The 13,213-nt window shown below is 40.5% G+C and overlaps 1 protein-coding gene across 1 annotated transcript in view; it reads left to right on the top strand.

Moving 5' to 3' along the window:
• Window positions 1-4,190, top strand: part of LOC103065763 (acyl-CoA (8-3)-desaturase-like) — a 37,874-nt gene extending 33,684 nt beyond the window's left edge. The window contains exons 9-12 of the mRNA XM_088146179.1: window positions 45-141; window positions 994-1,073; window positions 1,199-1,324; window positions 2,255-4,190. Of these exons, the coding sequence (XP_088002305.1) occupies window positions 45-141; window positions 994-1,073; window positions 1,199-1,324; window positions 2,255-2,339 (388 nt within the window). The 3' untranslated portion in view covers window positions 2,340-4,190. The remainder of the gene's footprint in view (window positions 1-44; window positions 142-993; window positions 1,074-1,198; window positions 1,325-2,254) is intronic.
• The last annotated feature ends 9,023 nt before the right edge of the window (window positions 4,191-13,213 follow it).

The raw sequence follows: 13,213 nt of genomic DNA on the forward strand, positions 1-13,213 counted from the left end.
GATACGGTTTCACTTCCTGACTTTGCCTCATTTCTGTCTCTCAGTATTCTTGAGAGTATCCTGTTTACATGGATATCACAGATGAGCCATATTCCTATGCATATTGATCGAGATACAAACAAGGACTGGTTCTCTACGCAGGTAAGAAAGAACCCACAGATAAAATTGATGGCTGGGCACGATTAAACTCTAACTGCTTTGTGTAGTTTTGCTATATGTGCGGTAATTCAAAGATCCATAAGTACCTAATTACCACAGCATCAAACTATAATTTGCATGTGTGAAAGGTGAATTTGTTTTTGAATGTTTTTTACCCATTATTCTTTTGACAGTGCTTTTCCTATTATTTCCCTAATGGAAAGGTCTGGACTGTGTTTAGAAATACCGTGCCCTTTCTTAGAGAGTATGATTGTCCTTGCTTTTGTTTGGATTGTATAAAAATGGAAATGAGATGAGCAGAACAAGTATCCTTTGGCCTCATTTTAAGATAATAGCACTAGCTGAAAGAGAAGCTGGCCAGTGGAGAAATCATTTCTCTCTTTTCCATTCCCAGCATCATGTTTTCACCAGGATCAGCATATTCTTTTTAGAAAAGGAGGCCTGTGTGTTCCAGTCTTACCAGATGACATGGTCCAGTCTCAAATATGTAGGGAGAAAATTTGAAAGTAACTGTTGAAAAGAAATGTTTTCCAAAATGAAAAATAAACATATTTCTGGAATTCCATTTTAATTCATGTTTTCAGAACTGTACAATGGTGAATATCAGATTTGATACTGAATGAATATTTAAACTATATTATTAAGGTAATATAATTCAAGTTTTCCAAAATGCATTTTTTTCCTGAACATACAAATTATATACCCATACATACATACATACATACATTCAAGCATACTGTACGTGAATATAAATCGTGGGCATTTGCTTGAAAATTGTTCTTCCATCATTCGCGGTATGTCCAGACTAAAACACCTCTTTCTCTCTTCTCCCAGCTTCAGGCGACATGCAATGTGAATCAGTCTTTTTTCAACGACTGGGTAACAGGGCACCTGAATTTTCAAATTGAGCATCAGTGAGTACAGCTTTAGGGCAGTAAGAAATGTTCTAAGGCATCAGTGAGAAACTGTTCCATAGTTCGGATAAGAGAAAAAGATAGTAGAGGGATCACAGCTTCTTTGCCTTTCTTTCTGCCTATAGTCTCTTCCCTACGATGCCTCGACACAACTTTCGGAAGGTGGCTCCTTTGGTGAAGGCCATGTGTGCCAAGCATGGTGTTGAATACCAGTCAAAACCTCTCTTCACTGGCTTTGCTGACGTTGTGCAGTAAGTACCAGACTGCAAAGAGTACCAGGTCAGAAGAGGAGCTGGGGATCTAGGAGGCATCTCCTAGATATACAAAATCAGCCAAACAGCAATCAAATTAAGAATCTAAAAAGTTTTGCTCTTTAGGGTATGGGAAAGGAGAACATGAGAAGTTACAGACATATTTCTGAGGGTGAAAACAGCAATTGAACACTCAGTCCATTGGGTAGAGGCTTCAAAAGGGACCTGTATGTAAAGAATCATGCTATTAATGAGGACAAAGATTTTGGATGTAGATCCTTTAAGAAATAACCAAGCTAGTAGCAGAAAGAGAGAGATGCCAGTCATTGAGCATGTGCTCTATCACATTTTTCTTTCATAAAATTAGTTATTACTAGAGAATTAGTCATTAAAGAAGATAATAAACAGGGTCTAAGTTGGTAGTATTGGGATAGGAGCCTCCTGAAGATAGGTAGACTCTGCCCTCCACCACCTTGCAATTTGGGGGCTTGGATAAAGTGCTGCTTTATGATAATGTTGTGGGTCTATAAAGCAGCAATGCAAGCTAGAGATTACTCTCAAGAAATGTGAAACGCCTAAAAGGAGAAATAGCAACCACTCAGAAACCTTTATGTGGCTCCCTTCCTTCCTTCCTTCCTTCCTTCCTTCCTTCCTTCCTTCCTTCCTTCCTTCCTTCCTTCCTTCCTTCCTTCCTTCCTTCCTTCCTTCCTTCCTTCCTTCCGTTTGATTAAATCAATTTATATAGCCGCCCATCTCACCACAGGCGACTCTGGGCAGCATACAACAAAGCTAAAAACAGTTACTGTTTTTACTAACATGTACTGCACTTGCTCTGAATTCACTCCTCTGCTTGAATCAGATGCATGTCTCCTTCTGAGTAGGACTTAAGCCTCAGCAATGAAGCAGGATCTTATTTTCTGTTCTTTTCAGTTCCTTGAAGGTTGCGGGTGAAATATGGTACAAAGCGTATCATCACAAACAGGAAGTACAAAATGCTAAAATCTGCCTTCAATGAGAGAAGAAGGGCGAAGAAGCACGATGGACCTGAGACGGACCTGGCGTAGGCTTCTGGTGACGGAAACCTAAAGTGATTTATGTATGAAACAGAATGCTGCAGAGACTTTGGGCCTCAGCTCGACGTTTTGCATGTTTCCTAATGAGTATAAGCATTGGAAGCAGCACATTTTTTCTTTTCTGCTTCTGGGTCTTGGATGCATCATAAATAAAGATGTAGGAACGTTTCACAAAAGCTGGGTTTATGAGAGCGCAGAGGGAGTGGCGTTTTTCAGCATTTGCAGCATGCCAACACGCCAGCTCTGCTTCACAGCCGTCATCACGATACAGCCAGGGGCGTGCCCAGCAGCAGATGCCAGGTATCCTCCTGGCGTGTAAGGCTCATTATACACATAAGCTTGTTTGCGGGCTTTTTAAGAAAAAGAACGCCCAGCCAGAACTAGAAAAAAATGGTAGATTGGAAGTAAGAAAAGAAAAGAAAACAGTTAAGAAAAACCTAAAATCAAGCGAATCCCAAAAGTAGCGGCAGGGTGGATTAAGAGTAAATCACTAAGAGACCAAACAGAGACAGAGAATTTGTATTTTGTGTATCCATCCGGAACACTTTTTTGAAATTAAACAATAGTTATTAAAATGGGCAATAGGGAACAGTTAAAAGCACAATCCTATGCAGTTATGCAAAAGTAGCACTATACAATGAAGCTTGCTCATAGATAAGATTGCAATTCCTAATTATATTTCCTGGGATAAACTTCCCCAACTTTCAGAGATAGTAGATTCCTGCTCCCATAATCTCATTCTTTGGCCCTGCTCTGTGTTAACTGTAGGAGGTAAAATCCCAAACTTCTGATGGGCACAGTACTGCAGAAGGTAGCTCAGAGAATAATGACAGTTGAATTTGATGGGGTTTATTTCTGACTAAATAGGGTCTGGAGTGCGTTTCATATATAGCATTATTAACACCCCTGTTTAGTTCTCCTTAAAACACTCTTACGTTATTCATAGTTTTGTTATTTAGAATTCTGCACAATAGATTATACTACCAAGATTGCAGAATAGATGGAAATATATGCATTGCTGTGGTTTGCATGCATTGTATATTAATGCCAGAGGAGGAGGAGGAGGAGGAGGAGGAGAAGGAGAAGGAGAAGGAGAAGGAGAAGGAGAAGGAGAAGGAGAAGGAGAAGGAGAAGGAGAAGGAGAAGGAGAAGGAGATCAGATAAAGCAAACTCTGCAATGTTAGCAAAACTGGATGCTTTTGAAATATGACCCTTCACTTCCAAAAACGCCATGTAATATTTTTAAAATCTGATCTGTGTTTTTTTTTTAATCTAAATGGCTCTTTTTTAAGAGTTTAAAAAGATGAAGCTTATTTTTTAGAACTGCAGTAGCAGTTTAGCTCTTTTTTCTCATCAAATCCTCATAGTGAACACAAGAGGTCAGCAAACAGTTAGAGAACTGCTATTTACAGTTTTATGCATATCTGTTTTTAGATTTTTAAATCTACTACTGTACTGAACAGGTAGGACAAGGAAGGAGGTGAAGACAGAGAGGTTTTTATGGATGTAATTTCCAGAGGGTTTGCCATCTTAATCCATTGTACAAGATTTTATTGCAAGAAGATTCTGTTTAGAAAGAGTATTGTGACGACTTAAAAACAAATATTCATTCATTTAATAAGCTGTTGTTTTATACTAGTCCCATGTCTCTCCAATTATCTGACCTTGGTTTATTCTCCTAAACCTAATCCATGCACCATGGCCAACTCTGATTCATCTTGGCTCTCTGTCAAAGCACGTTGAGATGTGTGTGCTCTATGCTCTGTAATAAGAATTAAACCAGTGACTAATTATTTCCTCCCACGTGTTACTCTGATTGCTAAGTCTGATAACTGGGCCTGCCTGTTTACTGTAGACAGAGGCTGAAAATGGAAAAACTCTTGCCTCTGGTCCCTATTGCAGAGTCTGTTCAGGCTCTCAGAAGAAGGGGAGGGGAGGGTAGATGCATTAGCAAATCTCTCCCTGGTTTCTGAGACACGCAGGGTAACTTGTGGACTGAGGAGCCAAGCGTTAGCAACAAGGCTTCTCTCTGCGAGCAAAATGACTTTGCTAATAGACCAACGTCCTAAATTGAAACAATTGTGGAATAACAGATAAAACCTGGATTTATACATTGGACAATCTAAGATTCTAATTAAGTTGCCAAGGGATAATGCACAGTATATCATGCAGCTGATAAAATCACATCCTTAGCTTGCTTAGATTCTTTTTTCATGCATTCATAATGTGTATTAAAAATCATGTATTTTTTCATGCCCCTATTTAGCTTTTCTCAGGTATAATGATATATACACCTGCATATCAAAATTATCCACATAAGAGTTTCAAGTTTTGAGAAATTGTTAAGAAAGGAATTTGTGTGGTCAGATGTATTTTTGTGAGAACTGATAATGAATTGATCCTTTGATTTTTTTCTTAAGGTGATCCATGTTTACGTTTCTGAACTTTTGCCTAAGGGCTAATAATTGCCAATGGTGGGATTGGGGAGGCAATCAATAGAGTTGGTAGTTAGTAGATTGCAGTCAGGCTATTTTCTGCCATACTATAACTCTCCTCAGTGTCTTTTTGTAACTGCCACATAATGTATAGTTTGTTACTTGTTAAATATGTTTATCATCTCATTTCACTCATTACAACTGTAAGCTTCTCACTGAGAGCTGCTCTTCTTCTTTTTCTTTTTCTTTTTCTTTTTCTTTTTCTTTTTCTTTTTCTTTTTCTTTTTCTTTTTCTTTTTCTTCTTCTTCTTCATCATCATCATCATCATCATCATCATCATCATCATCATCATCATCATCTATTCAATTGTATAGCTGCCCGTCTCACATATGTGACTCTAGGCAGATTACAATAAAATAAATAAAATACATCAAATGCAAACTATTTCACACACACACACACACAATCACATAGCAGCCGGGCACCATCTAACCAATAGATCAGGAGCTGTGAGTCCAGAAGGACCCTCAGATTGCACACTGGCTCTGTCTGAGGCAGAGCCACCCCATCCAAAACCAAAGATAGAATGTCCCCAGAATGAGGAGGTCATGGCTAGGAGGGCCTTTGCACAGCTTTGTGTTGTGAGCCAGTTGTGCCCATTCCAGGACTGGCAGGCTCTGCTCATGGCCTAGTTACCTCCTGGGTGGATACTGTAATGTGCTCTACATGGGGCTGCCCTTGAAGAATATCCAGAAGCTTCAGCTGGTGCAGAACGTGGTGGTGTAGGTGGTTATATGTACCCTTAGAGTATATAAATAAGGAACAGTGTTAAACAAACATCCAGAGGATTATAGGAAGCTCCCTTAACTGAATCACCCTAGTGGATCAGCTACCCAGTATTACTGGAAGAGGCTCTCTGGGGTTTCAGGAAGCGTTTTCTATCCTTACCAGGCAATGCTGACAATTAATCTTGGAGATTAGTTTGCATATAAAGTGTGCCTACCACCAAACTAACACTGGATGGCACATTTGAGCAAGACAGGCATCGATCCTTTACAAGATATTTCCAGGTTCTATATGATGCAGTTCCAAATATAAGTGTGATATCTCTTTTCATATATTTTTGGTTCAGGGGCCTGCCATGAGGCTGAAAATTAGCCAGAGACAAGCAAATTCTATCCACTGTGTCCTATCCACTGAGCAGGAACAATTCAGAAAAATTGGACTGAACAAATTTTAAGCAGCCTAGGGCAGGTCACGGGTATCAGTAGATCTGGGGAGAAAGGCAGAGGAAGGTTGGAGGGAAGAGAAGAATGTAAAAAGCCCATGAGATTTACAGCTCATGACTAGAACAGTCAGTGGAGTAAGAGGAATTCTGTTAAACAGAAAGGACTGTGGACTTTTCCCTACTGCTTACTTTCCACCCATTTCAAGGTGGCAGAAATCTACACTAACATGAGATTTGTTGTCCTCATTGCCAGCCCCTACCTAGCCTGTTTCAAACCCTGTTGATCAGCTGATTTCCCACCAAGGTAATAACTCACAGAGCCTAACAGATTTTATGTAACTTGATGCTGAATGGAGTGTTTCCTATTTCCCTAATCAGTGTTTCTTGTTTCCCTAATTTTCCAACTGCAAGTACGGTAGTAGTTGTTTAAATATACATTAATGTACAGTAGTTGGTTGGATGCAAAGGAAATACAGCACTATTACAAACAGAATTTGAAACATTCAACACAAGGCAACTTCATTTTAATGGAACAGAAAACAGACAGGCATCCACTCAGGTGAGGGTTGTGCTTGTTTAGCAGCACAAAAGTTTACAAAAGATATAGAGTTCAGCCATATACTGTAGAGTAGTTGAAAATGCACCAATTTTGGTAGAATGATATGCCCCCTAACTGTCTCTGCTCCCCAGTTCTCTTGGGGAAGGCAAGAGTTTCAGGATATTGGTAAATTTAGGTTTGCTTCTTCCTAGGAATGAATAGTGCAGGCATCAAGCATTCTTCTGTCCTGACACTGTTCCCGTTCTTTTCATTCTGATTTCCTTGCCTTCACATCATGTTGCTTCACACTGGCCTTCTAATACCAACCATGGTTTCAGTTCTGTTTTGAATGTTCTTTCTTCTTTCTTCTCAGTCTGTTGAGAAGTCCAAGGATGGCTCTTTCTCCTTTGACTGCTGCGTCCTTATACTTTCCCTCTAACCAAGTTTTCTTCTGTTGGCACAGTTTTGAATCCAGCATTTCCTTGGCTTTTGGCCCATCCAGACATTTTCTAGGTGACATATTAATGCAGTGCAGTATGCAAATTACCTGATACATTTTGTCCATCGTCCAACATTTCCCTCATTTGCTGATGCAGGAACATTGCAGATTTTTCAGCTGAAAAATTTCTGTTACAAAAATTTCTCTTTCTGTTACAGAAGAGAAAAGATCCTTACTGCTAAACAGCCATGAGCTCTATAAATAACAGGCAGAACTGAAATCTCCAAGGGATGCTGTGAGGAGGAATTAACTCTTTCACCCCATGTCATGTTGACAATTAACTTTCACCCTAGCTGAGCTTTGCCCCATTAGAGAAAATACCATGTTCTACTATATATGTAAACATTTTCCAAGAAGGAGCAAAAAGCCACTAGGTCATTTTCAATGAATGCTAAAAAAAATTAGCTCTTCTTCCAGCACTCCAGTTTTGATCTGGCTCATTGCTACCACTATTCCTAAGGACCTCTTTCCACTGCTGTGCTAATCAGCTACATTTGAATTAGTGGAAAACTATCCTGGCATGAAATTTGCTGTCCCCACAGGTGATCCTTATTCTGACTCTATTGCCTCTCTTTCAAGACATGTGTCAGCACTACAAGGTAGACTAGACTAAGAAACTAATGCTATATAGATCTAAAACTACTTTTATTGGAACAGCTAGAGTAACAGAATCTTGCAAGTCTGAATGTGTTTCCCCTTCCAGTGTGGACAGGGAAGGGCTTGTCTGAGACATTTTCTCAAGTTTCTTTCTTGGCCTGGGCTCAAGCCCCACTTATCTGACCATTTCCTTGGCAGCAGCTCTTCCTCCTGTCCTTCAAGGCCCTCCCCTCTTCCCTCTCAATCACAGCAGGCACCTAACCTCCCTCCAAGGTACTGCTGACAAAACCTGATAGATTTTACAGTACTTTGATGCTGTCCTTGGTTAGTGTCAAAACAAGGGGGAAAATACTACTTTAACACAGTACATGAGTCATGGCTGCTTTGCTCATGGGCTGGGGAACAGACGGACACGGCAGAAAAAAGATGATGCCAGAGCAAGTGTGTGCTGTAGTTAAGTGCAAATCAGGGAAGCCCTGAGACCAAAAAAATGGGGGATCCCATTATAGATCTCTATCTGCTTGCTGAGATGACTGTGAAAGTATTTGGCCTGTGGGGATTTTGGTAAGCGACAAAACATATCTTCCCTCATAAGGAACACGAGTCTCTTTCCTGGGTTGCTTACGTGCGCATTCTGAAGGAGATAACTAAACAATGATTAAATCCTAATGTAACTACTGAACAAAGAAGGGCCGTTTAAGGAAAACCCGTGTGCTAATTGTGTGGGTTGCTCTCCTTTCTGTTTGGCCTCCCCCCATTTCATATAGTCTGCACATCCTGTGGGGCTTAATGTTTGAGGATGAAATGAGGAGATGCTCCCACGGCAAATTATTGCATCATCCTGCATTCGCTCTCAAGGGGCAGATGAATGCATCAGAGCCATTTTACAGCCACCCAGATTGCAACCTTGCTGACCGGACAGCGGCCTCATTTTCCGATTCTGAAATCAACTCTCCTTTTTGAGCTTAGATTTGATCTTTGTCATCCTTAGATTTGAAGACAGTTAAGAAATATTTTTCTCATTACAGAGTTGGGTGCCTGTATCCAATATCCAACACCATTTACTACTCGTGCAGCTGCATTCTGCACCCGTTGACGCTTTTATTCCTAAGGCCATCTCAATTAAATATCAGAGAAGTATTTGGATATTCATGGAGAGAATAGAGAGAAATATAATACCTTTGCACTCATTAGAGTATGGAACACCAAATAATGTCTTCAACATCATTGATTGACATCCCAGCCCTTCCATCTTAGGAAAGAACAGAGGACTGAATTCATAAGCATGTTATGCCACATCTAGTAATCTTGTTCTAATATCTGTCCTGAGGAGACATATGCAATGGATGTTTTTTTCAAATGCACATAGTGATTCATTTATAATTAGTGATTAATACTCATTTGTAAACATGAATTCAACATAAGAAGATTAAAATAATGCTTTAGCTTCTTCATCTCAGAAGAAATTCATTCGGGAAGGTTCTCACTGCTGCTAGTGTCTGTCTCACCTCTTCAGGGTTGATAGAGAGAAATGATCAAGAATTTAAAAGCCTCAAAGTTCATTTCCATGGTAATTATGCAAGTTTGTTCCCCAACCTATGCCAGTATTTGGTAATAAATTTCAGGGCTGAAGAAAAGGATTATTTACAAGAAACCTGGTGCGAAGCTGCCAAGGCATGGCCTTCCCAAGTGTCAGGGAGCAGTGCAACAAACAAGCTTTTGCCTGTAATTGCTGGTAATGCTTGCAAGCTGCATTTCAGGGGAAACACATTGCTTGCCTAGATGGTAGTGAGTTATATAGTAACTCCACCCAAAGGACCAACTTTTGTGGCACATGAGTGGCAACTGACTAGTTTCTTCTCTATTCACTAATATTTTGAGAACTGCACAGGCAATATATACATATGAAATCTTCTGAAACTTTGATTTTCTTTGATGGCAAAGAAGGAGTTTGCTTATATGTTAATCCCAATGGAAGAGAATCCATTTGCAACAATAATTGTTCTGGGGGTGTTGGTAAGTGATATTCATCAAAACAATTAGCTTTGGGTTTTGCTTTAATATCATCATCTATAGATTTAGCCTTTCAGTGTTGTATGTGTAAAATATCTGCAGTTCTTGATATTGTGATAGGTTCTAGTTATTAGAGGTATAACCATGAAGACCCCTTCATGGATCACTGCCTTGTCATGGCAAAGGGGCTTGCATAACTCAGTGAAGCAATGAGCTATACCGTGCAGGGCCATCCAAGACAGACAGGTCATGACAGAGAGTTCTGACAAAATGTGGTCCACAGGAGAAGGAAATGGCAACCCACTCCAGTATCCTTGCCAAGAAAACCCCATGGACAATGTCAAAAGGCTAAAAGATATGACGCCAGAAGATGAGCCCCTCAGGTCGGAAGGTGTCCAACATGCTACTGCGGAAGAGCAGAGGGGAATTCCAAGTAGCTCCAGAAAGAGTGAAGCAGCTGGGCCAAAGCCAAAAGGACGTTCAGCTGTGGATGTATCTGGAAGCAAAAAGAAGGTCCGATGCTGTAAAGAACAATATTGTATAGGTACCTGGAATGTAAGATCTATGAACCAAGGCAAACTGGATGTGGTCAAACATGAGATGACAAGATTGAACATCGACATCTTGGGAGTCAGCAAATTAAAATGGATGGGAATGGGTGAATTTAATTCAGGTGACCATTATATCTACTACTGTGGACAAGAAACCCTTAGAAGAAATGGAGTAGCACTCATAGTCAATAAGAGAGTGGGAAAGGCAGTAATGGGGTACAATCTCAAAAACAACAGAATGATCTCAGTGCGTATCCAAGGCAAACCATTCAACATCACAATAATCCAGGTCTATGCCCCAACCACTGATGCCGAAGAAGCTGAAGCTGACCGTTTTAATCCATCCATTTTAATTTGCTGACTCCCAAGATGTCGATGTTCAATCTTGTCATCTCATGTTTGACCACATCCAGTTTGCCTTGGTTCATAGATCTTACATTCCAGGTACCTATACAATATTGTTCTTTACAGCATCGGACCTTCTTTTTGCTTCCAGATACATCCACAGCTGAACGTCCTTTTGGCTTTGGCCCAGCTGCTTCACTCTATGAAGACCTACAACACCTTCTAGAACTAGCACCAAAAAAAGATGTCCTTTTCATCATAGGGGATTGGAATGCTAAAGTAGGAAGTCAAGGAATAATCAGAATAACAGGCATGTTTGGCCTTGGAGTACAAAATGAAGCAGGGCAAAGGCTAATAGAGTTCTGTCAAGAGAACAAGCTGGTCATAGAAAATACTCTTTTCCAACAACACAAGAGACGACTCTACACATGGATGGTTAATACTGAAACCAGATTGATTATATACTTTGCAACCAAAGATGGAGAAGCTCTATATAGACAGCAAAAACAAGACCAGGAGCTGACTGTGGCTCAGAACATGAGCTGCTTATTGCAAAATTTAGGTTTAAATTGAAGAACATAGGGAAAACCACTAGACCTCTCAGGTATGACTTAGATCATATTCCTTGTGAGTACACAGTGAAGGTGATGAATAGATTTAGGGGATTAGATTTGGTAGACAGAGTGCCTGAAGAACTATGGACGGAGGTCCGTAACATTGTACAGGAGGCAGCAACTAAAACCATCCCAAAGAAAAAGAAATGCAAGAAAGCAAAATGGCTGTCTGATGAGGCTTTACAAATAGCTGTGGAAAGAAGGAATGCAAAAAGCAAGGGTGAAAGGGAAAGATATAAGCAACTGAATGCAGATTTCCAGAGAATAGCAAGGAGAGATAAGAAGGCCTTCTTAAATGAACAATGCAAAGAAATTGAGGAAAACAATAGAATGGGGAAGACTAGAGATCTCTTCAAGAAAATTGGAGATATCAAAGGAACGTTTAGTGCAAAGATGAACATGATAAAGGACAAAAAAGGCAGGGACCTAACAGAAGCAGAAGAGATTAAGAAGAGGTGGCAAGAATACACAGAAGAATTATACAAGAAAGATCATAATGTCCCTGAAGTCCATGCTGGTGTGGTCACTGACCTTGAGCCAGACATCCTAGCGAGTGAAGTCAAGTGGGCCTTAGGAAGCATTACTAACAACAAAGCTAGTGGAGATGACAATATTCCAGCTGAGTTATTTAAAATACTAAAAGATGATGCTGTTAAAGTGTTGCACTCAATATGCCAGCAAGTTTGGAAAACACAACAGTGGCCATGGGATTGGAAAAGGTCAGTTTATGTTCCAATTCCAAAGAAGGGCAATGCCAAAGAATGCTCAAACTATCGCACAATTGCACTCATTTCACATGCTAGCAAGGTTATGCTCAAAATCCTACAAGCTAGGCTTCAGCAATACATGAACCGAGAACTACCGGATGTACAAGCTGGGTTTCAAAGAGGCAGAGGAACTAGAGATCAAATTGCCAACATTTGCTGGATCATGGAGAAAGCACGAGAGTTCCAGAAAAACATCTACTTCTGCTTCATTGACTATGCAAAAGCCTTCGATTGTGTGGATCACAAAAAACTGTGGCAAATTCTTAAAAAGATGGGAGTACCAGACCACCTTACTTGTCTCCTGAGAAATCTGTATGTGGGTCAAGAAGCAACAGTTAGAACCGGTCACGGAACAACCGATTGGTTCAAAATAGGGAAAGGAGTACTACAAGGCTGTATACTGTCACCCTGCTTATTTAACTTATATGCAGAGTACATCATGAGAAATGCCAGGCTGGAAGAATCACAAGCTGGAATTAAGATTGCAGGGAGAAACATCAACAACCTCAGATATGCAGACAAGACCACCCTAATGGCAGGAAGTGAAGAAGAACTAAAGAGCCTCTTGATGAGGGTGAAAGAGGAGAGTGCAAAAGCTGGCTTGAAACTCAACATTAAAAAAACTAAGATCATGGCATCTGGACCCATCAGTTCCCGGCAAATAGAAGGGGTAGAAATGGAAGCAGTAACAGACTTTGTTTATTTGGGCTCCAAGGTCACCGCAGACAGAGATTGCAGCCATGAAATTAAAAGACGCTTGCTCGTTGGGAGGAAAGCTATGGGAAACCTAGACAGCATATTAAAAAGCAGAGACATCACCTTGCCGACAAAGATCCGCATAATCAAAGCTATGGTTTTCCCAGTAGTAATGTATGGCTGTGAGAGCTGGACCATAAAGAAGGTTGAGCGCTGAAGAATTGATGCCTTTGAACTGTGGTGCTGAAGAAGACTCTTAAGAGTCCCCTGGACTGCTAGGGGGTCAAACCAGTCAATCTTAAAGGAAATCAATCCTGACTGCTCATTGGAAGGATTGATAATGAAGCTCGAGCTTAGATACTTTGGTCACCTAATGTGAAGAGAGGACTCCTTGGAAAAGACCCTGATGCTGGGAAAGATTGAAGGCAAAAGGAGAAGAGGACGGCAGAGGATATGATGGTTAGATAGCATCACTGAAGCAATGAGCATGAAACTGAGCAAACTCAGGGAGGCAGTGAAGGACAGGAAGGCC

The sequence above is a fragment of the Python bivittatus genome, unplaced genomic scaffold, assembly GCF_059951505.1.
Source record: "Python bivittatus isolate LINGU-HERP-01145 unplaced genomic scaffold, Pbiv_v1 ctg000480_np1212, whole genome shotgun sequence".
Classification (NCBI taxonomy): domain Eukaryota; kingdom Metazoa; phylum Chordata; class Lepidosauria; order Squamata; family Pythonidae; genus Python; species Python bivittatus.